Here is a 27,549-nt window from a genome sequence, read left to right as displayed (position 1 = left end):
TGGCCAAGCCTTCAAAACACACTTAGTTACCTAAATATAATAAGTCTGCCAATTTCCAAATCTCACACACACAAATAATGTTACTAGTTAACCTGTTTTAAAAAATAGAGTAGCCTGAAATGGAAAATCAGCTGAGTAGATAAGTTATTGTCTCCGTGATTACTATTGATAGAACTGGAATTTTAGGCGACTATATGACCTTATCCTGACTGTTTATGCTCTCTTTAAAAAGTGTGTCTGTGTTTTTGACAAAGAGAGAGCATATTGTAGCAGTGGTAATGTTGATAAGACCGGATGGTGCAAACCTGACCTGGATGGCACTGGTTGTGGCTGACATAATAACCTCACCTCTTTCATCAGCCAATCACAATGGGACGAGGTAATCATTAGGAAAGGTACAAAAACAAAAGGTTTGTTTGGCTTGTGTGTGTGGCAGACAACCAACACTTTTTATTTTGGTTACATTTAAGTTCCTTTGTTCTTGTTCTTAATTTTATTGAACTTGTGAAAACTATGCATCATGATGCTCTCTGCATTTCGAGTTAGTTGTTGCATAAAATTGCAAATAAACCTTACATTTTTTAACTGTATTATTATTATTATTATTATTATTATTATTATTATTATTAATATTATTATGTAGCAAAACCTTCACTCGTTTCATCTTAAATGTGTCCAAGCTGCATGATGAAATTATGAAATGTTTGAGGGGGAGAGGTCTCTGACCATGCTTAACCTAAAGCTGCTTTATCCCTGACTGTAGCCTTACAGGCAACCCGTTCTCCTGGGCAGCGTAAAAATTGTGTCTTTTTCAGCAGTCTAGCGAAACCCTAACATCAAACATGTCCCTACACATCTATTACCTAGAGTATCTGATATACTGACCTTGTTAAAGGTTACTGTATAATGTAGCAAAGTGTGATCATGACCCTGGGAGGTTATTCTAAGGGGAAAAAGTAGCTTCGACGTCTGCTAACGTCAACACGGAAGTGGGGTCCGTCTCCACTTGCTTCATAACGGCTCTGCTTCACCCTATCAGAAAGTAGGCGTCAGTCCACAGCGCAGTGTCATTGGGTTAAAGTTTGTCCGCCCTACTTGCTCATATAAATAACAACAACCGAAAACTGGGCTAGCATGTGGAGACAGCACCTGTCAGACGTGTAGCTCATTTCCATACATATTTAAAGCAGACACTTCACTGAATACCTTCGTTTGCCCTGTAAGCTAAGTGAAACACTCTGGTAGGGACAAACAGCAGCATGTCGGTCGACAGCGTGTTTAGGACCCGCTCTCTCGGCGTGGCCGCGGAGGGTCTTCCTGATCAGTATGCCGACGGCAAAGCAGCGAAAGTCTGGGAGCTGTACATCGGAGACACGCGGAGTAGGACACAGGAGTACAAAAGCTGGGTGGTGTCTTTGCTGAAAGAGCAAGGGGTGCGGAGAGTGCTGGATGTAGCCTGCGGAACAGGGTAATACGACATGTTGTGACAGGTTCTAGCTTTGACTGGCAACGTGTCACAAAACGTCATTGAAAATAAGTTCAATTTAATTCATACTTGTGTTTCAGCAACCGAAATACTCCTACTCCAAACATTTATACATGGTCTATTTTTATACAAGCCAATCTTTAATTCGGCGTTGTTCTTTACTCCAAGTCTACATTATTTAAATAAAATGTCAATATTGTTGACTTACTTCCTTTTATAGGAAATTTTGATTTGTGGTCAAATCAGAGCTCTATTGAAATGGTTGGTTGAATCGGTGTGACCATTCTGAATGTACTGAACAATCAGCTCCAAAGCAGAGTCTTATTTGAAATAGTTTTTTGTAAAATATATAAATATATACTTTAATAATAACATATACTTTACATAGCTATAGACCAATATAGGGATGTTTAAACCTGCACAAAGCAGTTCATTCCACATTGTCTTGTATGGGTTCAAAAGTTTTAAAACTGCCTTTTGTTCTACAATAAATAAGTTAGATTATGTTTAAAGGTAATCAGGTTAGTTTGACTCCTGGAATTTCAACCCACTGACCCTTTAAACTCTGGACAAAATCCGGATTAGGCCAGAGAGTAATGAATGAAAGTGCAGAGTTGCACCAGACACTGTGCCAGTTCCTGCCTCCAGCAACAGCCTGGAGCTGGGACCATGAGCTGAGACAAATTGAAGTGTTTATTGTTAAAACTAAGAGGGCTTATTCTACCTAAATGTACTGTATTGTTTGTAAAACTAGAAGCCAGCAGTGGGATGTCGCTTATGCAGGATAGCAGATGTAGGACTCAGTGGATAATGTGCTGGTTCTGTGTTTACCTCTGCTGATAGTGTATCTGAGCTCTGGGACAGCAGCAAGGCCATTGGCTGAACTCAAACAAGAATATATGTCTACCTAGCCCCTCAGTTTACCTCAAATGGTATTTTTATCTGGGAGCAATTGTGCTGGAGATGCAATATTATAATTTTTTTTTTACTCACCTAAAACAAATTACAGCTGCCTCTGTTTGGCTGATAAATATTAGGGAGCTAATGATCTTTATCATAACCCCCATGTCAAAAGTAAACACTGTAAAGCGTCATATGTCACAGAGCGCTGGCTGCTGGGATCCAGTAGGGAGGTAATCATCCCGCCGACTTTGACCGCACTCCATAATATGTCTCCGTGGCGCGTGACCATCTGGGGCGATGTAAACACGCTCGTAGTGGAATGAGGTTATAAATGGCCTCACTATTTTTGGCTTTGACATCATATGCAGAAGCTGTAGAAGCTGCAGATCATGCTTTCAGTTGAGGATATAATCATCAGGGTTTGCACATGAATTGCCTTGGTCTGAAGCATAAAGGTTCTGTTTTTGCTTTTTTTTGGGGCTTGAGATCTATGTTGCGTAACTGCAAGTGAACAAGTGGCTTGTAAAAATGTTACCTTAATCTCAAGTATGAGGTTTACCTTGAGCTACAATTAGATCGTTTTACTTTGTATTCTTACAGTTGGTTTGTCCTCCCACCGTCCACAGACATGCAGGCTAGGTCAATTGGTGTCTCTAAAATTGTCCTTAGGTGTGAGTGTGATCAGTCTGATGCACGGAGAGTCCAAACAAAACACAACAGCCTCAGTTCAGACTGTGTTTTGTACTGGGTTCATGTTGTTCTGTCAAGCTATCTAAGCACGAGAAGCTACTGTCTATCAAATACTAACCGTCTCTTAAAGACCTGTAAAACATGAAGGTGTGGATGTATGATGAAGTTCTCACTCCTGACAAATTGCACTGCTGTTTCAAGATGAGGAAAACTAGATGACAGGAATATTGGCACATTTGTTTCTGTTCTGGGAGCGCACTTTCTTGTGTGAATAATCAACCTCAAGTATGCTCACTGTGAACTTACTCCTATTCAACTCTGGCAAACTGGTTAGACATGGAAGCGTCGATTGTCTCTTGAGACAAGCTTGCAAAGCAGGTTCTCAGGTGAACAAGATAAAGATAGTACAGTTAATGAAGTCGCCATAGCATTGTATTCACAGAGCATATGTGTTTTCTTTTTTAGTGTTGACTCCATTATGCTGGTGGAGGAGGGGTTTAAAATGGTGAGCGTGGATGCCAGCGACAAAATGCTTAAGTATGCACTGAAGTCCAGATGGGAGAGAAGAAAAGAAGCGGCGTTCGACCAGTGGGGTACTGCATTTTTCATTTTGTTAAGTGTGTAACTCTATATTAAGAATATTTGCACCATCTTAAGATTGTCCTGATTTTCCAAGTCATGTACAAAAACACTTGAAAGAGATAAAACCATTGTCCATACTGGATTGAATTCTTTTCTTGGGTCCAGACCTTTGCATCCGCCAACTCCACCAAGTTGCCTGATTCTGTCTGTCTGACATCTGACCGGTCACACTGTCACTGTCCATTCCTGCAGTGTGTATCAGGTGACCTCATGTTTCTATTGTGTTTTTACCCTTTGGTCGTTCTCTTCCCTCTCATCCTCAGTGATTGAAGAGGCCAACTGGTTGACGTTACCAGAGGATATTCAGAAACCAGGGGATGGCTTTGATGCTGTTATCTGCCTTGGCAACTCATTCGCCCACTTACCAGACTTTAAAGGTACGTGAGAGATAAAGGGACAGGGCCGTTTCTTGTTCTTGAATGTGGAAGGTAAGATTCTGGGTCACAATTTTCAAATCACTATTTTCACGGTTTTCATGCCACCAACATAATCTCTTATTCAAACAATGTGATTTAATTAAAGGTCATTCTGTTTGATCATGTTAGTGATGTTTTATTGCTTTTAGGGGACCAGAGTGACCAAAAGTTGGCCCTTCACAACATTGCCAGTATGGTGAGACCGGGTGGGATCCTCATCATCGACCACCGTAACTACGACTACATCCTGGAGACTGGCCGGGCGCCACAAGGCAAAAATATCTACTATAAGGTACTAAACTTCATAGAGTTTGTTCCAGAGGGTGCAACTTGACATGTAGGTGGATCATTTTCTAACCCATCCAACCTCATTCCCTGCGGTGGTGGACGAAGTATTCAGACTTTTACATAGTTGCAACCTAAGTAAGTACTAATATTACACTGTGAAAATACTCTGTTACAAGTAAAAGTACATTATTACAAATGTTACATAAGTATGTAATTATAATCAGGAAAATGTAGTGAAAGCATTAAAAGTAAGTCCCCTATGGCTATTATACTAGTATATACAGTATTATATCATGAGATTATTATTACGCATACGTACGTACATTCATGTAAAAGCCGGATTTTACTGCTGTAGTTGTTGAGGTGGATCTTATTTTGAACTCTTTTGTGTTGGACTGCAACTAATAATTATTTTCATTATGAACTCATCTGCTGATTATTTTCTCCATTAATCGATTGTTTGTAAAGATTCTAAAAAATAGTGAGAAATGCCATCACAATTACCCAGAGCCCAAAATGACACCTTCATAACCCTTTTTTTGTCCGACATTCTTAACCTCAACGTTATTAACAATGAATTCAAATTATTTTTAAAAATAAAAGGAAAAGCAGCAAATCTGCTCAAAAATATGTGAAGCTAGAACCATGAAATGTTTTTGTGTGGTTTTAGTTGTACTTGTATAAACTGCTGGATAGTTTAATTCATAACAGAACATCATATTTTATAAACTCTTCATATGTTTTGTGTGTAAAATGTGTGTGGAATTTGTAAAGTAACTACTAAAGCTGTAAGATAAATGTAATGTAGTGAATTAAAAAGTACAATATTTCCCTTTGATATGTAGTGGAGGAGAAGTAGAAAGTGGCATGAAAAGAAAAAACTTAGTTTCTACATAAGTGCAGTACTTGAGTTACTGTATTTAGTTACTGTCCACCCATTGGTATCCGAATTTCTGCTGTCTTTCTGATTCATCTTGCACATGGTGTAATGTTTACACAATGGCGGCACGTTAGCAGAGCAGTAGCAGCAGCAGCAGCTTCACCCTCGCATGAACCCTTTTCTTCATTCAGGTGCTTTCATTGATATATATTTTTTTTATAACTTTTATAAAAGTGTAAGTGCTTAATACCTAGTACCTGTACTTCTGGCCTGGTCACACTGTCACTGTCCAACAAACAGAGGGGGATCAAGGAACCTGCATGACGAGGGTGGATCCCTGTCAGTTAATCCCCTTGCAGTCAAATGACAAACATTAGTTGGTGGCAATCACGTGGCTGTCCGCATCCTCAGGGAGAAACTGAAAAAAAAGCGCAAGGGCTTTTGTTGACCATGTAGTTGTTCTTACTTCATTCGCTTCTATATGAAACAGGCTAAAGTTTGGACTGATTCCCAGAGAAAAGTGAAATGCATAACAAACTTGCAAGAGCTAAAGCATCAGTGTGAACGGTACATAAAAGGCTGTTTTTAATCTACATTTCCGCACAGCAGTTGGACAGACCTTATTGTTTATGAATGGTTTGTTTACGCCATCACTAGCAGCAGCTGAGTCTAAGACCTAAATCTCTATCTCAGAGCCTGCCGGATATTGTGAGATTTTCGATGAAAGTCCCCCCAGAGAAACAGAAGGAAATTTGCATGAAATTGTCAATTTTTAAGACTATTTTGGCAAATAGGTAGAAGAACAGATCATGTCAGGCATATTGAGGTAAAAAGCGCCATTGAAAAGATGAGAGAAGTTAAGTGTGTACATATTTTTTTTGACTATGTATTTATTTATTTATTTAAAAAGGGACAGTGCATATTAATGAACATATTAGCTTTTCAACAAGGTAAATATGCCAGAATTAGCCCGAAGGCTATTTTCCATCTGTAGTCCCCGGCAGCTCGTCACAACGTAAAAGTAACACAGTTACAAATATTAAATTAGATATATAATAAAACACAATTTAAAAGACACCACAGTTTATAGACAGGGTTATGTAATATAAAGTGCTGTTTATGCAGCAAAGTGCCATTGTATGAAATTAAGTACAAATTAATTAAATTAAAGTGCTATTTAGTGCAGTAAAGTGCTGCATCTAGTACGGTATACAAACCCATACACATACAAAACAACAGAGTCGGTTAGTGGTCACAAATTTGATGTGTCTTGAGCCATTGTTTGAGATGGTTCTTAAAACTGTAGAAAGTCAGATATTCCCTAATGGCTATATATATATATATATATATATATATATATATATATTGTGGCTAAAATGCACATTTATATGTTATATATTTATGGAGTATAGTATCATGACAGCATATGTTTGGGTTCAGACAAGTTGCATTAAACAACCAATCCAGCAATTATTATTTGCAAAAACTGAAAGATATTATATGGAAATATACAGGGCCAACAGCAATGAGCCACATTTGATTTATGTTATTTTCCTCAAAGCAAGCTCCATATTCTTTAATCCAGCCAAAGTAGGAGCTATCCAGCTGGATAGCCTCAATATAAATACTAAGTCAACAGCCACACGCTAGACCAAAATCCACTTGTAATACCTCTGTAGTCCCAGAGTCTGCTCAGCTCTGTATTCCATAACAGCAAGAGCGCAGTCACTTCCAATCAGGCTTCAGTTCTGCTCACTCTACTTGTCACAACTTTTGTGACAAGTAGTTTTTGGTGCTTTGCTTATTTATAAGTGTGTGTGTGTTTTGTGTCGTAGAGTGATCTAACTCAGGACATCTCTACTTCGGTGCTGTGGGTCAACAATAAGCCCCATATGATCACACTGGACTACACCATCCACGTGCCCCAGGCCACCGTCCACAATCTCCCTGAAGTCAGGTAGGTTAGCACTCTACTCAGAGGTGTATGAGCACAAAACACTGACTGCAGCGTTACGATGCAACAGCAGTTTTCTCACATTCATGATAGAGAGACACTGGGAGATAGCCAAAATGTATTAATTATTAAAGAATATGTTTAAACCAAAATCCACAGCAACTTACTAGGGCTGTGCGATGCCGAAGAAAATGGGAGTTACCATCTCCCACAGAAAACGCTGTTCCTGAACTGCCTGAAAACAGCCTGATTGAAGTCCAGCCTTTACTTTCGTAATCTATCTGCGTCATTATGTAACAAGTGTCATAATGCTCACCTAGCAGCAAGCACCCCCACCCTCCCTACAGAACGTTAGGCAGCCATTGGACATAAAGTTGTTACCGTGAAGCACAGTTAAAACTTTACGTATGAAAGATCAATTTGTTGCAGATTAATGACTCACCACTCTGAAACTCTTGCTCCAGTCTATGTTGTGAAGCTGGTTTGGGAATATGTACGACTGAACCGAAGCCCCGACTTCTCAGGTCTATGAAATGTAAGATAAATACATTGCTTAGCTGCCACTGTTTGTTCAGGAGCTACAATCAATGTAGTTTGGCAACATTTGGCAACAGATTTAAAGGCAACACTTAACTTAACTCTAATAACTACTATAACTCTTATACCCATTAGGAGCAGGACAAAAATGAATGACACAGTAATAACTATCTTGTAACAGCCACTGTCAAAGTCAACGACATAGGACAGTATCATGCTGGCTTACGACCACACGGTTTGTGTTTGTGTCTAATGCGCTCTGTTTGTCTTCCCCAGTAAATTCCGTCTGTCCTACTACCCTCATTGTCTGGAGAGCTTCAAAGCTTTGCTGAAAGAGGCCTTCAACGGCAAAATGGAGCACAGCGTCTACGGAGATTTCAAGACGTATGTCCCTGGCCAGACCGAGGCCCCTTGCTACTTCATCCATGTCTGTAAGAAGACAGCCTGAGAGCCCTACCCGCCAACTTGCTACACACACACTCTCACACACACACACACACACACTCACACTGCTAGGAAAATAATAGCTATCTGCCCTCTTTAAATGCCAACATGCTCCCACAGTCCTCCAGATTTGGGCAAAATTATACTTGTATATATTTAAAAAAGAATGTATATCTCTTTTATTTAGTGTGATGAGCACATGGCCACTAAAATCATCCTGATAATTTATTACTTCAGTGTCCAGTGGTAATACATGAGCATACTTAAGGGTGGGCGCGCCAGTAGACAGCTGATGATTATTTAAGAAAACATATTGTCATTGATTTCCTCATGGCCGGGAAAGTTTTCATTTTCTCTAATGATTTTAAAATGATGTATGCTAAAATGCTAAAGCAACAGAGCATCTTTGACTCTTCTAGGAACAATTGGTTGATTCCGATCTCTCTTTTGACTTAAAACATAGTGTGTTTCTTAAGCTCTCAACTAGTAACAGTCTTAAAAGGTCAAAACTAATTTGCAAAATATATTCCAAATGTATCGGACCACTGTTTTGCCAAAATCTGGTATTTTCCCATGTGCTGCTTTTGTGTTTTCCTCGTTTCTGTTTCCTCCCCTGCTTTCCCCCTTCTCTGAACTTTGATATCCACAATGAAGATGTTTCAAAGCGGTGCTGTATATTAGTGATATTCCTCACGATGGAGTACTTGACATTAGTCGCCAGTAATGTACAAAGTGCTAAAATGTTTGACTCGAGAGTCTTTAAATACAGATAAAACTTCTGTGTTTTGTGAATACGGTAGCCTTTCTTTTTTGTGTATTTATGATCTGGAAAAGGAAAAAAGCTGATCTCATTCTGACCCACTGTCTTTCTTTAAGTCCAGGCAAATCCTTGATGACCACAGCACGATGGAAGTTTGAATTTTTCAATTCATTAGCATTACATTTAAGACAGTCCGCCCACTTTTTTTTGCCCAGTCGTAATCATGCCCAGTCACTGATGTCACTTAAATAAGACCAGAGAACAGCTGTAATAAAGACTGTAAATCCCCCTAACGCCTTGAAATGCCAGGTTAACCTATGTGGAGTCTCACACAGGTCAAAACAAGAAGCACCTGTGAGTGCAGTAATAATAAATGTCTTTGACAACCTCACCAAAACCCTACCAGCTCCAGAGCTAAATAACCTCTGATCTCTCTGAAGCTGAAAATCAATCAATAATTTTTCACTAAAGCCCGCTCTCGAGAGAACGGGTCCTCATATTTGGATGGAATGTGCCTTTTTTGTGTAAGAATTTAGGTTTTCTTTAACTGATTTGTCTTATTTTGTGGTACAATGTAAGTTGACTTTATTTGAGCCAAAAACAGCCATTTCATTTTCTGGTAATTATCATTAATGAACCTATAACCGGACAGAAGTGAGCACCATTATAGGTGACAATAAATACCAAAGTTCTATACCCCTATGAGTATTCATCAGAAGCCTTTTAAGGTGCCAATGTCATTTCATTTCATTTCAATTAGCTTTATTGGCATAAATGTTATGGTAAACTATGTTTCCAAAGCACAATGTCACTAAGCTGGGTTTAGCAAGCTGGTTAAAAATGCATTACAGCAAACCACTGCATAATTCAGTCCCAACACAAATTGTGTTATCAACCCAAGATGTTTGAAATGTGAAATTGTTTTTTCTCAATATTTGAATGTTTTATCTAAAGTAGGACAAACTTGAATGTTATTCAATTGTGTGCACAGTATATGTCTCAAATAATTAAGTTTACCCAAATAATGAGAGGAAGATGATGGAGAAACCATTTACTTTGCTGTATTATCCAGGTTCAAATACACTTTGCTTTGATACCAAATGGAAAATGTGTTTTTCATTGGAATGAGAAAGGAGAGGAATCAAATAGTATTACTGCCCTTGCTGTTTGCCCAAAAAAGAATGCATGGTGCATTCAAATGTTGTGCCAGTGCCTTTTGTAGACCAAAAAGTACGGTGCACTGCTGATTGTGATTGAGATCAATACTATGCGGGAAGAATGGATGAACATTTGTGTGGGTTTGAAAGTTTATGGAGAGATAAAAGTATTTGACAACAGTCAAAACATTTCCTAATGAGCGATGAATATTGGAAGGATTTTGCATGAAATAAATAAAAAATCTAAATAAGGAACCTGATTGTCACATTTTAATTTTCACTGTCACTGATAAACAGAAATGTGCACACAGCAGAACAGCATAAACCTTTTAAATAAACAACAATTTTTTCTGTGTCAAATCCATATAGATGGGATTACCCAGATAATGTGTGTGTACAAAGGAACAATTGTTATTCCTCGTATTCAGTCATAGTATTTGTTACTACAGTAGGTGGATTGTTGAAATTTCTCATAATTTGGTGCATCCATTAAGGCATCCTGGCTTCACCCAGACCTCTGCATCCTATTCTAATATATTTGATGCCAGAGCCCAAAAAAATAACCAAACATGTCTCTGATCTTACAGTGGAGTTACGGTTGTGTACAGGCAGAGTACTCAGAGAGCATTACAGAACAAAAGGAAGACATGGTGAACAACCCAAAAATGTCACAACAGGCACTTTATTTCTACCCAACAGTAGCCCAATAATAAAGTCAAATACCTTTTCTAATCCTTATCCCTAAGTCAAAACAAATGCCTGTTTCAAGACAAATGTCTCAGTATAACAAATTAGTGCAAATTAGGAACTGCTGTAGAAGTCTTCCTGTCAGCATGTCATCTACTGTACTTAACGTGTGATATTTGCTCTTAGAAATTCTTTTGGCATAGTGTAACCATGTTTTGCATGCAAGGATAGGCATGTCAATATGAAGTTATACAGTTATATATACATTATAAATGCAGTTCCATCCATGTTGATCACAGAGGCTTACTCAATACAATTAAAGATATTATTAAAAAATCAACATTTTCATATGACCATTGTGTCCAAGCAACTGATAAAAACTGTAAATTTAGAGTAGAGATCATTCCTAGACATGATATGTCTGTAATTTCCATGTTTTGCAATCAAAATGAGTTCCTAATATAAGTGCAAAATGTAGGTTTGACACAAGAGGGCGGTATTACGTCACATTCATACAGATGAGGACCAAACTCCATTAGAAAACGTCTCCTTTTTGTCTTTCTGCATGATACATTTTTAGCATTATACCCTTGTCATTCTCCAACTTAAAAAGAGCATTATAATATAAGTTATATTTTAATATCCCATTTAGTTTCATTACACTGGTCTGGTCTCGGTTATGTTTATTGTGATGGCTAAACTGTTTAATATCTTGCTTTAGGATCTTAAAAAGCTTTTATTTGTGTAAGATTAAAACCTGTAAGAGACATGTTTTAAACGTCTAGCTCTCTTTCTAGACACTGCAGCAACAAATTAAAATCCAAACAACACTAAAAAGCTCTTAACCCCAATAAAACATACAGCTTCTTCACTGTCTGACATTTTGTCAGTGAGTGACATTTCCTGCCTTGTCTGTGTGACCTCTGAACATGAACTTGCTCGACATCATCTAGCGTTGCTTTCCTGGAGTGGATTGTCTGGAGCTCATCTAGTCTCATGTCTCCGAGGTATGCTATCAGACTCTGTGGTAGACGGCCGTGCAAGGAGCTGATACACAAACCAGATGTGAGAACCGTTTGCCAGATGTGGCTGCTCTGCTTTGCTTCGCTCCAGTTAGGGGAGTCAAAGTGGTCAACCATGACTGGCTTTACTGGGGAGGATCGCTTTCACAGCACGTCATTGGCCAAATCAAACAAAAACAGAGAGAGCTAAGAGAGACAGATTGGCTGGAAAAAAGGAGATGAGTAATTATGATTAATAATGACTATCCTGAAGAGCCTGTAAAGGAGAGGAAAGAAAAGAAGAAAATAAAACTTTTTATACCATTTTTTTGTGTGTGACATTTAGAAGTTTATCTCTTGGCACTTACATATTGAATTCAATTTGGATTTTCTGACCCCAGCATTTGACAAGAAGGAGGTGACATCCCTTCAGAAACTTACGGTACATGTGACATCAGTGCATCATTTGTGCACCCGGTCATCCAGCCGTTACATACACTACTCAAAAAAACAAGGGAACACTTAAAGGCACTATATGTAGTTTTTCACTGAAGTCACTTATCAATACTGACTTTTTTTCAACGGGCTGTAAGCTCACTTTGAAATGAACAACACGCCTGTTTTCTCTGTTGCTTGGAACAGCTCCTATTCTGCTTCTTATGTGAAGGAATCAGGTCGGGTTGTAGCTGCATGCACACTCCCAAGCCTCTTGCCGCTGCAGATAACAAAATGGACTCCACTAACACCACCAAACAACCGGCTCCCAGCACAACACACACTCCAACACAAACTCCCAACATGAACTCCACTTAAGGATAAAAAACAGCAATAAAGTTTTATGTGCTGAAGCCCATCAGGTCAAATGAGAATCAAATCAAAAAACACAGTCAACATAAGAAATGTTTGAGTCAAGGAGAAACCTCCGCTTTGATTTGAAACTGACAAAACCAACATAGAGTTGGCTTTCAGCCTATTGGACAGGTAAACTAACATTACTGCAAAGCATGTGAAACATATCGTGATGTTGTGCCTTTAGTTAGCTCAAGTTTGATAAAGTTTGCTCGCTGGCTAACGCCGAGCAGTTGCTAATGTTTTCTGGTGCAAAATACTACAGTTGTATGGCTTTCTACATTAATTCACCAGCTAACGCAATTCATAATACTTTCCTGTGTACCACCAGTATTATGTCAAAGTGTTGTTTTTAGCCTGTGAGAAATTATGTAACGGTACAAAGCAAATGTGGAATGATTTGTAAGGTTTGCAAGGCAGAGACAGCCAGCTAACATTAGCACGGGTCTGCCGCCGTTTGCTTTATAACGTTTAATTTAGATTTATTGCGGTTTTACCGATATACAGGTTCACAGCTTCTCCACCATCTCAGTAGCTGTAACTTACGTGACCCACATAATATACAATAATGTAACATATCGGCAAAGGACAACAACACAGTAGAAGACCCGCTCACTACAGTAACATTACTTACTGCAGTCTAAGTGTGGTAACAATCTCATTTACACTAATTGTTTTGTTATCATCCAGGACATTTAGCTGTGTTCACATTGCTGGGCCTCTGGTGAAAGATACACAGATAGTAATTTCAGTGACTGAAAAGCAGGTAGGCAATCAAGCACCGATGGATCATGTCGGCTAAATGCAGTCAATGTAACAATATACCGTAACGAGCGTAGATTACTCCAACCTCAAGCTGATGAAAATATTTCTGTGACATTGCAGATGGCACCGTTAGTGGTTTATGAAAACCACATATTGCCCTTTTAATCATCACAGTATAACATAATTACAATTAAACTTCAGGGATATCAATCTGTTCAGTTAGGAAGCATAAGCGATTGTGAATCAGTGTCACCTGTTTTGGTGCATATGAAAGACAACCCCGAAAAAGGGAATGATTTTGCAGGTGGTGGCCACAGACGGTTGCTCTCTCCTTATCCTTCCTGACTGAGTGTTCTCTAGTTTTGAGTTTTGCTAGTGTCATTACCCAACGCATTCTCACCTCAGTGCATCATATGTAACTGACGCTTTCAGACAGCATGACAAAGCTTAAGGATTTTATACTATAGGTACCCTTTGGCGTCCATATGAAATGCCTCCGTTACCACGTTGCTGCAACTCAAAGGAGGCTAACCCTACCGGGTAGCACCTCGGCTGTGAGGCCAACATGCATAAAGTCATTGACTTACGTTTAGGTACTAACATTTCTGATGGTTATGGTAAGTGTAGGGGCTGTCAACACCGTTAACACGAACGTACTTCCGGTCTGTACGGGACGCCCCAGAGCTTCTCATACAGATGCTTCTGGAAGCGTCTCATAGAGACGCACCAGTGTGTCAAATAACTACGTTTTGTCACTTTTTGTGCCCTGAGATGAAATGGAGTGCCTTATCACTACTGGTAGCATGAGGCAGTTCCTGCAGCCCATTCAGGTAGACCGGCTCCTCCAGAATGGCACATCCATATGTGCCATCTCAAGAATGTTTGCTGTGTTTCCCAGTCTCACAGTCTCAAGAGCATGGAGGATATACCAGGAGAAGGGCTGTAGAAGGGCACCAACCCAGCAGCAGGACCGCGATCTGCTCCTTTGTGCGAGGAACCAGAGGATCACTGCCAGAGCCCAACAATGATGACTTCCAGCGGGCTACTGGTGTACATGTTTCTGACCAAACAGACTCCATGAGGGTGGCATTAGGGCCCAATGTCCTCTAGTGAGATCTGTGCTCATAGCCCAGCACCATGCAGCTCGACTGACATTTGCCACAGAATACCAGAATTGGCATGTCCGCAATTGGAGGATCTTTTCCCATATGAGAGCAGGTTCACACCAAGCACATGTGACAGATGTGAAGGAGATGTAATGTGTGATTTAAGTGTATTTTGTCTTTCTCGAATCGGTGTATGGTGGGACACTTCAGGGGAAAAGAAAGTGAAGCGACAGCAGTTTGTTTGGAGTTAATCTTCTGTAACCAAATTGGCATCCTGTAAAGCTCACAGAGGTCTGGAGAAATTCAAACACATATTTGGTTAAGAAGACACAATGAGCTGTTGTTATACTTCAAACCAGTGAAATTACACAATGGAGAAATTGTTTGTACCCTGTTGGAACTCTCTTCCTTTTCTTTATTCCATGAGAAAGACTGCGGTGATTTAAAAGTAACTGTTTAAGGCTGCACTGTTCTACATTTTTATTTAAACAGTGAATATGAGTACCTGTAAAGTGACAGGACTTGTACATAGTGACAAACCTGCAAAGAATTATTAGCCGATCCCGCTGTTCCCTTCAGCTCTACAGGTAGCGTCTTTCAGCTAGTTGTTTTGGTTTTACAGACCTCGCTAACTGTTTTGGTTCACTCTCATCCACGGATTTGTAACCATTCTCATCAATGTTGCTAGACAGGGCAGACAGCTATTTTTAGCGAAAAACGCTCTGATAAACCCAATGTATGCTATCTGCCCTACACCAAACAATAGACAGACAAAAGTTAGCAACTAAATGGTTAGCATAGTGGAGCATTGGCCACAAAAATGACTCCAAATAAATGCTAATGTTGCTCTGTGTCTGGTGGATGTGTAAATAGCAACTGTTTGCTAACACATTGGCCATATCAAGGTAATAATTTGTCAGTGTTGTGTTTACATGCCATTTGGCTAATAAAATCAATGTTTCCTGCTATAAGGGGAACAGTACGCCATTATGGGAAATACACTGATTTGATTTCTTGCCGAAAATAACATTAGAAGATTGATTCAACTCTTCACTTCAGATTTTGCACAAATTTATAAACACAATATGTAATGTGTAAATTAGTGATGCGAGGTGGATTTTGTTAGCTTTTGACAGAACCAGGCAAACTATTTCCACTGTTTCCAGCCCTTATGCTAAGCTAAGCTAATAGACTACTGGTAGCTTCATATTTAGAGTACAGACATGTGGTGTTGATCTTCTTAGCTCTTGGCAAGAAAGCAAATAAGGGTACCTACTATAATGTTTGAGGAGAAGAGAGGGAAAACAGAGGGATGTCTTTTATGGTTTTCTTAAAATAGGAAAGGACATTGGAAGAAAAGAATAGAAGATGAGAAACAAGAAGTAACGCAACGTCTACATCCAACAAAAACTTCAACAGAAAAGCGAGAACATGTAAAGAGGTGAAACTGTTGAAGTGAGAGTGGAAAAAGATACAGGGGGAATCCAGAGGTGCTGAAAGAGAAAAGGCAGAGAAGGGGAGGGAAAAGTAAAGTCAGACAGTATCTAACTGGCTTCGGTTGCTTCTACAGTGAGCTGCCAGATGAGGATTTTCCAGATGTTAGAGGTAGGGGAAGAAAAGGGAGGGGATGGGGAGAAAAACAAACTTCTGTTCTCTTTTTTTAGTTGTCTTCCTCTGAGTTTCCATGGCTGGCCTGGGCACGAGGCTGCAAACACTTCAACATGGTGAGGGCCTCTGAGTGCTCTGATCGCCTCTATTAGCCTTGCAGTGTTCGCAGAAACAATAGATGTGGGGGGGGACTGTCGAGCTTGATGGCTTGCTATAAACTCCCTGAACTGCTTTCGTTCCCCTCCACCTCTCCCCTCTTTTTAACTTCTTCTTCCTCCCACATCACTGATCGTTTTCTTTCCAGGGCGCATGAGAAATTATGTTTTTATGAGTGTGTGTGTGTGTGTGTATGTGTGCCATGTGATTCCTTAGTACTGAGAGCCTGGCTCTCATTTTTCAATCCCCCTGTGTGTGTGTGTGTGTGTGTGTGTGTGTGTGTGTGTGTGTGTGTGTTTTGCGTGCATGCGTGTGTGTGTGTGTGTGTGTGTGTGTAGAGGCAGAGGAGCAATACTAAGGAGTCCCAGCTGTGTCTTTCCCAGCTGCCACTGCTTGACTCCTGATGAGAAAAGTGGACACAGTAAGAGAATAGATCATTTGAATTTGTGTTTTGTTGTATCTTCATCTGTCTGTCATACTTATGTATGTATGTATTGCACTTACTGCGGTGTGTTGTGCAGTGGTGGAATGTAACTAAGTACTTTAACTCAAGCACTGTACAGTACTTAACTTGAGTATTTCCATTTTATGAAACTTTATACCTCTACTCCACTACATCTCAGAGGCAAATATTGTACTTTTTACTACATTTGTCTGTCAGCTTTAGTTACTATTTACTTTACAATTTTTCATCCCCTTCCCTTTTACTGAATTATGAGTAAATTTTGATGTGAGGTTTTGAATGCAGGACTTTTACTTGGATCTGAATACTTCTTCAACCTCTGGCATCATGTGTACATAATGTCTGTGTGTTTTCATATGGGGGCTCTCTTGAAATCCTTCCTTGGGACCGGCTAAGTTGAGGGTCTGTAAGCAGTTATAGAGTCGTTATAATAAAAGAGTGGGTCACACCAAAAAACTCAACAGCAGCTCTGGGATTTTCCAGCCCTCCACTCAGTCTGTGCCAAGACACTGTTTAGACAGAGAAGGCTGGAGATATTCAATGCCTTGTCTAGTGTTACGCAGGGGAATAGCCTAATCCAGACTGGGCCCATTTTTTCCCACATGAATGGTGTGTGTTTGTCTGTACTCAGTGCATGTTTGTGTGGGTGTGTGTGAGTGTGCGTGTCGAGAGGGGCCTGTAAGAGAATCAAGAAACAGACAACATCCTCCTGCTGCGCAGCAAGGTCCTGGAGAACAATAAAGTCTGGCGAGTGAAGGAAGCACTCTGGCTGGAGGCCCGCGAGTGGACAACGTTTAGCTTGTTTTGGGTCCTGAAACAAATAAATGACAGAGTTCCTCTCAGTTTCACAAGCTCGCACGCAGACACACACACAAACGCAGATGAAAACCTACAGAAATCAATACGGTTTGTTTATAACAAAAGGACTGCATGAGGACAAAACAAATTCAAGCTGTAATCAGTCTGCAAGTCAAGCATGGTTTGAGAAGACAGATTTGCAAGTGCAGTAAACGTTTTGAGCTCTTTGCTTTGCGGACTCCACTCATGATCTGCTGTAATATTTTCCTCCTGATGTTCAAACAGGAATGGTATATCAAAAGAACATGCCTAAATGTAATGGTTAGGGAAATAGCCTGATGTTCAGACAGGCTCCAACAGGATTGTTGACTTCCAGGTTGAATCCTGTGAGTATTTTCCAGTGAAAACATGTTATAAACAAAAGATGATTCAAGTACTTTCTCAACTTAACTTGTTCCTGCACATGTTTGTTATAGTAATATAAAACACACAGGTGTGTGGGACTGCATTACCCCAGGCTGCAAACGACAATTGCGCAAGATGACTCATACATCTACAGGAAGTGAAAGGATAGGTTTACACATTTTAAAGGTGATCTTAAAATAATAATAAAATAATACATTGGAGCTATGCTTTCAGAAATGATAAGAAACAATGGTTACTGGAAAAAGATAATGGAATCCTCTGTGGGCAGTTTAGGATATTCTGTTTGTCAAGAAAAAAATATAAAGGTGACATTATTGGTGACTATACAAATTCATAGACTACAGTATGTGCCTGAAAACAGGAAAAATGCATTAATAAATACACTGTAAATAAATATGATAAGAAACATGGTTTTCTTAAGTTCATCTGATTTGCATTAACTGGGCTATAGCATGTCAAAACTATTTTGTGTGAATGTGTGCAAATTTGTGCACTTTGGCACAAAATGGCATGAAAGGGGAACTGGTTGAATTTTGAGGACTTTATTAGTCACAAATCCTGTAAGGTACAGTAATCTCAGTATGCTAAATGTTGTGTTATTATTACTGTGTGCTGGGTTTGAGGTTGACGGTAAGGTGCAGGTGTTGTACAGAATTTTGTAATTTTTACGTGATGATGATGTGTGCAACTAAAGTGCCGCTTAGTGATACATTTTTCTGCAGAACCGGTCATGGTTGGGATATCAATTTAAGGATTTGTGTGTGTGTTTGTGTGTGTGTGTGTCAGCCACATCTCCAGGTATAGCTCAATACAGTGTGCTATGCTTACTGTACATGGAGCCACAGCACTGGATGCTCATGAACACATACACACACGGCCTTTTATGTGCTTGTATTGGCACACATATGCTCACACAGACGCACATCAATGGAAACACATTAAAAAACACAAATACAAATACAACATACAGTGAGTTTGTGTTATCCAGAGGTTTGTCAATGGGACTGTTCTTCAGAGAGGTACAGTGCAGGAGTCAAAACAGGTTTGACTCTCAGGCATCTTAGTGTGGTTTGTTTTTCTTCAGTTAGACTCTAACATTTTTGGTGTCTGCCTCCCTCACCCCCACCTTTTCTGCCTGTGTCTATCTCTCCACCCAACTTCCCATTCATGCCCGAGGCTTCGTTTTCCTCCCATTGGTCCTCCAGGTTCATTTCAGGAAGTGTTGCCAGCTTTTGACACAGGTTAGACAGAAATAAACAGTCAGGCTCTCCAAGTTAAACAGCGACCTTGTCATTCCATCTAAAAGCCCCTCTGCTTCCTCTTGGCCGCCCACCGCTCAAAGAATGTGTCTTCAGTTCTCTGAGAAATGGCACAGTCTGCACACACAGCCAAACAAACCATGCGCGCATACAGAAACGAACATACAGATGTCATTTTCACACGTAAACACACACGTGGAAGGTGTAACTCTTGTGCACACAAAGGAGACACACACACAGGCGGCTCTCGCAGCCGTGATTTCCGTGACAGTCCTGAGTACACTGCAACTATTGTTCGGAGGCTTTGTGGGTCCCAAAGAGAGCGGGGAAGTGTTCGCCCAAAGAGACGGAGATGGGGATGGGGAGAGGGGCCAGGGTGGATATCCATTTCTACACGCCAGACAAACTACACTCACTCTCCTAACTACTGCCACATGGTGAGGTCTCCTAATGGCATACAGTCCAGCAGAAACTGCCCCACCACACGCCACGCACACACAAACACACACACACACACACACACACACACACATATAGCCATCATCACATAAAAGATTTCATAGAGAGAAGTTTTTCCTCCTGGCAGGTCAGTCCTGCAGAAGCTCAAGGTTTCCACAGGTTTTAAATGTTAAGGAAGGATTTATGCAAAGCCTGCACACTAAGCCATTAAACATTATAGAGTGAGTCAAGTGATGAACTTCCCATGAAGTAAAGAAAAGTAATAATCATATAATAAGTATTTTCCATCACAGTTTAATATTTCACATATACAATGTCAATTTGACCTGGAAAAACCTGAAAAACCTCCTACAAATGGTTCATTCTTATGGCAACATGAACATGTTCTGTAAATTTAATGAATTTCGTGTGCATGTAGGGGAATTTTTGGCTTCATGATGTTGCAGAGAAAAAGTCTTCAGGGTGGCCAAAACATTAGGATACACCTGGGTTCACCAACTACAAAGCATGGTTAACAACAGCAAATTTCATGTAAGTCGTGCCATTTGTTCTCAGCATAGCATGTTGGGTTGGTCGAGGTGGGTTTTTGGGCTGAAACTGGTGCAAGAACAGGTCCTGGGGTCACATAAATATTACAATTCAAGGCAGCCTGAGACAGAAAGACAAAAAGCACAAGTTGCGTATTATTCTACAGCAATAAATGATTCTACAGGTTATCTTCTATTCAGGCTTTTACTTTTGACCTCTTTTGCCAAGAAGTCAGTCAGTGAAGTGCCACTGGAATAATAATGTCCCTAATGTTACAATGTAAAAGACATTTTTTTACTCGCACATCACCGTAACCCCAATATCTACAAGCCTCTGACGGAGGGTTGATGGTGAGCTGTGAAGTCGGAGAAGTTGCTGGCTTAAATTCAGCTTTTACAATATCATGTTTCAGATAATTATTAAATGATCAATGCTTGACATCATGGGCTGCAAGTTTGTTCATTTGTGATCAGAAGTGGGCAGGTAATGCTGGCTGGGTTTACATCACTTTAACATCCAGACTGTGGAGGTTGGGCAAGGTATATTTTTCCCAGAGCCTGTGTCATAACCCACTGAAAGGCAAATGAATAACATCTACATTAACAAAGGCTACCGTCATCTGTTGGAGGCGGCAACTGCCAACAGTAATGAAACTGTTGTTTCACTGTCAGTGAAAAGGTGTTCAGATTGACTGACTGATTGACTGTCACCAGAGAGCACAACACATAAATCAACCAGCAGATTTGTCTTTAGAAACCTCCACATATCGTTCTTATTGGCCTGCAAACAGTGCCTGGCTCATTATTTTCCAACAGCATATTAAATGGCTCAGGTGGTTAGTTGTGTTGTAGTGTCATTTGGAATCTGCTTGATGTCATCTTCTCTCTGCAGTCCTGACAGAACCTTGACAAATAAATACTTTCATCTATCTGTGTGGTTGCTATGTGGTTATACTCACATAGGAACTTTTTTCCATAAATGCAGCATTGTGGTTAAATCTCCGTCTTCTTTTGTCATAGTGGCCAATTTGTGTTTGTTTGGATTGTGGGAATTTATTCTGTTTGACTCTCCTCGCCAAGATGAGAAGGTCTGCGTTTATTGGAAATTAAAAGCACAATTTGTGTTCCCGGAAAGGCCAGGAATTTAGTTTTGATTTAACCCAACTGCAGTTTTATTGAATGTGCAGAGGATGTTGTTGTTAACAAAGACCCCTTTTTTGCATCAATAGTTTGTTGATACATTTTATAAAGCCACTGGAAAATCACGTTAGAGTTGCTTTTAATCTCTTTCCTCTTTTCTTTAGGTAACACAGCTTTTTAAAATGCTTTTTCACTGGCAAAAGAATATGTGTGTGGTATTTTCTGGCTCAAATTCAAACCGTGGTTATGAGTGGGAGTGATAACTGTGATAACATTAAATGGCATATATTTCCTGCCCTTCAAATGAATGCAAAGGTGTGGTTTAGGCAGAAGATGAGAGCAAAGAAAAACTAATGCAAGTTGTTGTGTTTAGAAATCAATATTACTTACTTCTTGGTTCTGCTTAAAAGTTTTATTAAAAAAACAGTGCCCACCCAAGAATATCAGTAACTTAACAGTTTTTCTGGTAGTAAATTGAACATAAAAGTAAATTAAACCAGTAATTAAACAACATAATTTGGTTTTTCTTCAGATTTACTACAATGGTATTGTAAATGGGTCAACAATGTTGTCTTGTTTGTCTGGACTTTAACTGCTTACACAGAACCATAATTCTCAACCAAACCACAAAAACACAGGGGACAAAGAGGCCAGCTAATAAGAATTTAGCTTGCATGCCAATTAGAGTCTGGAGTTTCAGGTTATTTGAGGCTATGAGGAGCAGTAGAAATGACTCAGAGGGCTATCTGACTCATAGCTTTAATATGATGAATGCTGGTAGACTGAGAGATCCGACCGGGTCTTTATTTACACATATCTGGAAACACTGAGTGGTGACTTGGATGAACTGTGTGTGAAATGTTTAAATTGCATGTGAAAATTAAAGCTGCAAGCAGCGTTGGGCGGGCCCTCTCACGTGTAGCGCATTGAGGTGTGAGGTGGCCGCCTTACAGATTCTGGAGCTCTGCCGTGCAGCTGTGAATTTGCCAGGCACTTCAGGCGCTGCACAAAGATGTTAACCGTCACTTCCTGTGTCCCCTTTGTGGGGCTACAGAGCACTTGGCACTATGACTATAACTGAATATTGGCATGTGGATGTGTTCGGGGTGAGACTGGTATCAAGTACATAAAGTTTGGTACAGATTTGAGTATGTACAGTGAAGTAGTGACAAATTCCAGTTTCATGGCGAAGCATCGAACTTTGCCGCCACGCCACGGATACGCCGTTGAAGGAAAACTCACAAGCTTTACAACATGACATCATCAATGTATTAGGGGTTTTCTTAAATAGTTTTGAAGTGGATATCGCCAACCTGCAAGAAGTGCTTCATCACAGCATAGAAGTAGTTCCTGTAGCACTTCCTGTTGCCAGTAGCTGGTGCTATGACTATGAGTGAATATTGGCTTGTAGATGTGTTCAGGGTGGGACGCTTATCAACCATGTAAAGTTTGGTGCACGTGTGAGCATGTACAACAACTTCCTGTTTCATGGCGAATCATCAATTTTGGATGCCACGCCACGGGCACGCCGTTACAGGAAAACTGTTTGAACAACTTTTAATCATCAGTGGGATTAGACTAGACAGCAAAAATATGAAGTTGGTCGGACTAAATCCCCATGAGGAGCTGGTTAAAGCATGGAGTGTGTAAATCATCATCAGAAATTTCGTATATGTAGGTAAAACGTGCCGCGGGGGCTGCTTTGTTGAAGGTCACTTCATGTTGCCAGCAGGTGGCGCTATGACTATGGGTGAATGTTGGCATGGACATGTGTACGTGTAAAGTTTCGTACAGATTTGAGCAAGTACAGTCAACTTACAACGACTTCCTGTGTCATGGCTTTGCTTTGTTAAAGTAACAATCTTGAGTGTGAAAATTCTTGACCTTGTAGTTAAACAGTAGGGAAAAAAGGATTAAAAGGATTTGAACTTTTTATCCATTCTTCCCTCTTCACCAGCTGATGGAGTTTGCTCAGTTATCATAGTGGTGGCTTAGCTGTCATCAAGTGACCTACTGTAAGTATGGGACGTGATAATAGCGGAGATCATGACCTCTGTCTCCATTGAAGGATTATTTTTGAAGGTCTTAAAGTCATGGGATGTGTTGCTGATTATGCAGCCCATCAAAATACTTTATTTATTAATTCATCCAGTTTTCATCTGCAAATGTTTTATTCAAAAGAAGACATGAAATGTATGAAAGAACAAATTATACTGTAGCTTACATATGTAATCAGAGTAATCAGAGGATGTCTTGTCAAATCTGTCGTCTGCATGCTGAGACTTTATATAGGAATGAATGCTACTTGATTTTGAATTTATGAATGTTTTGGTCTTTGTCGTTCATATGGTGTTTCTGAGGGTGACGGGAGATGTCGGACAGCGATTTGACCTATGGACTGTATGTCAGACAGACAAATTATGTTTACAATGTTGTGTGTTGTTAAAATGCCCTGTTAAATTTCTTCTGTGTGCACCATCTTTCAGCTTGGTTGCACCATTATATGCGCCTCAAAACACAGCCGCTGCGTTTCAAGTCAGACCGTGCTTTAGGTCGGAGACAGCAAGCCGAGGGACCAGGAGAGTGGCATTAATCAGACACAGATGACCTGGTTTGCCTCATGTGATAAACGCATGCAAGAAGGAAAAAAGAAAATAAAAGTTGACATTTGAAAGTAAGAACGTGAAGAGTGAAAATGGTTGGTACAAGCAGGATTAGATCAAAATTGAAATCCGAACATCAAGGGTTGCCAGGTCTTCCTCTATCACTAGTTTGTCACTCCACTCTGTCCTTCCTGATTCCTTATTTATTTTACAATGAGTTCAGAGAAACCATGGTGCAGAGCAGGAGAGAACATGGCCTGAGGTAATAGGAGAGTGTGCCAGGGGTAGAGAGATGTGTAGCTTATCAGCTGATCCCAGGGGTTGTACAGTACAGTTGGTGTGGAGTAAAAATGGGGATGCGGCAGGACAGATATAGAACAAGGTTAAAGGAGGACATGTTGTGGATGCTCTCAGGCTGTTCTCTCCCCTCCTCCAACATTTAACCTCATTCTTTCTCTCAGGTTCCATCAGGCCTCGTTGCTGCTACATGCCGAAACAAGGAGAGAGATTCAAGGCCTCAAACTTGTTGAATTGTTTCCAAAGGTATCAGACAGGGTGTGGCCTTTGACTTCGCCTGATCCTTTTCATAATTCTGCTGTAATTCTTAAACCTCCCACATGGGTCCTTTGCTGCTCACTCTGCTTCACAGTACGAGATGTACTCTCTCTCAAAGCCTTGTGGCAACGTCAGACCAACATTAACACAGCAATTAAACACTGATGAAAGGAGAAAATAAAAGTCACAGGGTGTGAACGTCAATTTAAGCCTGTCTGGCTATTTTCTGAAATGATTATCATGCCAGCACAAAGACTAAAAATGAATCTTTGTTCTAGTTTAATTAATGTTACATCTGATTTCTGTGACCTTTAGCATGAGGTGATCATGAGGTTGGATGACAGTTGTGTTTTGTTTGCGATCCAAAAGTCAGAAAATTTGCCTATCCAGCTATTATGACATTCCTCTTATGTACCACCCCATCTGTCTATCTCCTATTCAGGAACCAATTAGAAACTGTAATTTTGGAAGATCAAAGTCTAGTATTCACACTATTTGTAGTTCACTTTTAGTCTTCAGCAAAACTGAGGTCTAAGATACTGTAAAATTTCAATTTAAAGCCAAGCCCCAATTAGAAGCCAATCCTTTTTACTGGCAGGGTTAGGCTACACGTTTTGACAAATAAACGCAGGCCTCAGTTACATTCTTTGGAAGTATAAAGCACACTGGGACGCCAACTTGAGCAAGTTCTAAACTGCTTATATCGCAATTACAAATATACAAACAAATAATGGCCCAGGCTATTACAGTTTTTCTCAATTGTTTAAACACTATCACCAGGCTTTTGAAGTAAAATTTCAAAACCATAACTTAATTTTTCAAAAAGCACACCCATTTCCCTAAACTCTACACACAAATCCCTTCATTTCTCATTGAATGCACCATGTGGTCATTTATAAAGCATTAACATTCAATATTGTTCACTCAAGTCAGTAGCGTAAGACTGTGTTGTTAGTGTGTGTGTGTGTGTGTGTGTGTGTGTGTGTGTGTTTTTGAAGGCTTGTGTGTTGTGTTTTTCAGCAAGATTGAATGGGAGTGGAGAGCTTCATTTTGACCTGAAAATTGGATGTTTGGGGAATTGGGTGAGAAGTTGTGGATTTGTGTTTAGAGTTCTGAGATTAAGAGACATAATTTCAAGAAATGTGTTTAAGCAATCGAGAATTGTAATTGAAGTAACAGTAAGTACAGACTTCACTGCAGTGCTGCTCTTGGGCCAAATAGCAAAATGGGGCAATAACTGACATTATTCCAAATGAATTTGTCATTAAAGATGGCCTGCTAGTAATAGTAGCACTAGCAGCTTTTTATTTTGGAGAATTAAATCTATCTAGGGCAGTAAGCTTGTGGGTTCTTGGCATTGCACACACTCCTATGCTTATGCTTATGCTTATTCTGTACTATGGGACAGCAAAATGCATTTAGACCAGTAAGACAATTTATTGCTTGATCCAGCTTTTAGCTGAAGGCACCAAAACTCTTCAGGTTCAGGTGTCATAGTCAATAAAATATATATCTTTCATCTCCAGTCACAATTCAATCAGCAACTTTGTCTTGGTACCGTGAAAGATTCACTGGTGGGGAAAAGGAGTGTGCTTCAAAGTCAAAGATTGAGGACATCCTACACATTGCAAGTGTTTATCAAATACCGACAGCTTCTTTCTGCACTGAAAATACAGGCGCATTATGCTGGAGGGAGACCCAGAAACATCAACAACAGCCACAGAGCTGTGCCTGTTATGTAAGCTGAATCAAATTGATCCTATGGGGATCGACTTGTTGGGCTTGAGCTGCAGTGACATGGATGAAAATTCAGGCATAATAATCTGTGAGCACTTGCAGCAGGCAAATCATCGCTGTAGCCCTTGTCGTTGAATGCAGCTGTGCATTCGGGTCGTATGTATCAAATCCTCTTTGACATAATCTGATCTTTAATCTGATGATCTCGATGATATTGCTCAGAATCTTCAGTTTCCCGATAGTTGCAGTTGTTTGGCTCGGCATAACAGGAACCCTTAACTTGTCACTCATCTTCACTCACCAGAAGTCATCAACGAAAGACCTTGTTACTGAAGGTATGCAATGTTTTTATATATCATATCCTAAAAATACTGAAAGAGTAGCAAACCTTATTGAAGATGCACAGATCTATGGTACTACAAAATATAGTTCCCATCTGATACAAAGTAAAAAAATTGTTGATACCGTAGCATTTAAAGCTGCTAATAACACTGGTTGCCATGTGTCATGACTACAAGGTCCATCATTGATAGGCTATTAAATAGGAAAACGGAATGATTTAGCAAACAACAGGCATTTTATTTAGTGGTAAAAAACAATTGTTTAGTGTCTAAATTATCTGAATTATCTATCTAGGCTATCTATCTATCTATCTATCTATCTATCTATCTATCGCAAAGCTGTTGTAAATCAGCAGATACACATGTCCCTGCTAATGACAAAACCTGACTGGAGCAGAACGGGGAAGAAAAAACAGAAAATCCTGACAATACGTTTGAAGCTGCGAGAGACAGAGGTGAGTCGGGTGGAGGAGGGGTGGGACCTCCGAGGCTTTGGAGCCAATTCGAAGGACCTTGTGATGCAAAACCAGTCCTCGGCAACAGACAGTTCCCATGGCAACGGCGAGCTGCCAAAGTTCCTTGTTGACAAATGACAGCTCCCCTCTCCTCTGCACTCGCCCGGCAATGTGTGTGTTATTTGGCAAGACCCCATCTTTGCCTTAGGCATGGGGGAAGAAGGGGTGAAGGGACAGAGACAGAGAGAGCGAGAGGATTGTTGTTATGTATGCAGACATGCAAACGGTATTCACACACACACACACACACACACACACACACACGTACGCACATACAATAGTTGCAACAATGGCAAACATGCCATTACTGGCTTCTGCATGATTTTCCTAACTACCTGTTCTTAATGTTTTATAACTATTAATTATGTAGGGCTGTAAAGTATATGTTTATAGCCTA

The 27,549-nt window shown here is 40.1% G+C and overlaps 1 protein-coding gene across 1 annotated transcript; it reads left to right on the top strand.

Annotated features, from left to right (window-relative positions):
• Positions 1 to 1,026: 1,026 nt before the first annotated feature.
• On the top strand, positions 1,027 to 10,412 carry gnmt (glycine N-methyltransferase). Its single transcript, XM_046063507.1, has 6 exons — positions 1,027 to 1,468; positions 3,545 to 3,672; positions 3,985 to 4,098; positions 4,287 to 4,429; positions 7,141 to 7,262; positions 8,073 to 10,412. Exons 1-6 carry the CDS (start codon positions 1,260 to 1,262, stop codon positions 8,242 to 8,244), a joined length of 888 nt encoding a protein of 295 aa, XP_045919463.1. The 5' UTR covers positions 1,027 to 1,259; the 3' UTR covers positions 8,245 to 10,412.
• Positions 10,413 to 27,549: the final 17,137 nt, after the last annotated feature.

The sequence above is a fragment of the Micropterus dolomieu genome, linkage group LG11 (genome assembly GCF_021292245.1).
Source record: "Micropterus dolomieu isolate WLL.071019.BEF.003 ecotype Adirondacks linkage group LG11, ASM2129224v1, whole genome shotgun sequence".
Taxonomy (NCBI): domain Eukaryota; kingdom Metazoa; phylum Chordata; class Actinopteri; order Centrarchiformes; family Centrarchidae; genus Micropterus; species Micropterus dolomieu.
This window is presented reverse-complemented; position numbering and strand designations above follow the sequence as displayed.

Coding starts and splice junctions, on each gene's coding strand:
- gnmt (XM_046063507.1), top strand. CDS start 1,260: ATGTCGGTCGACAGCGTGTTTAGGACCCGCTCTCTCGGCGTGGCCGCG. Junction 4,099..4,286: donor CCACTTACCAGACTTTAAAG/GTACGTGAGAGA, acceptor TATTGCTTTTAG/GGGACCAGAGTGACCAAAAG. Junction 4,430..7,140: donor GCAAAAATATCTACTATAAG/GTACTAAACTTC, acceptor TTTGTGTCGTAG/AGTGATCTAACTCAGGACAT.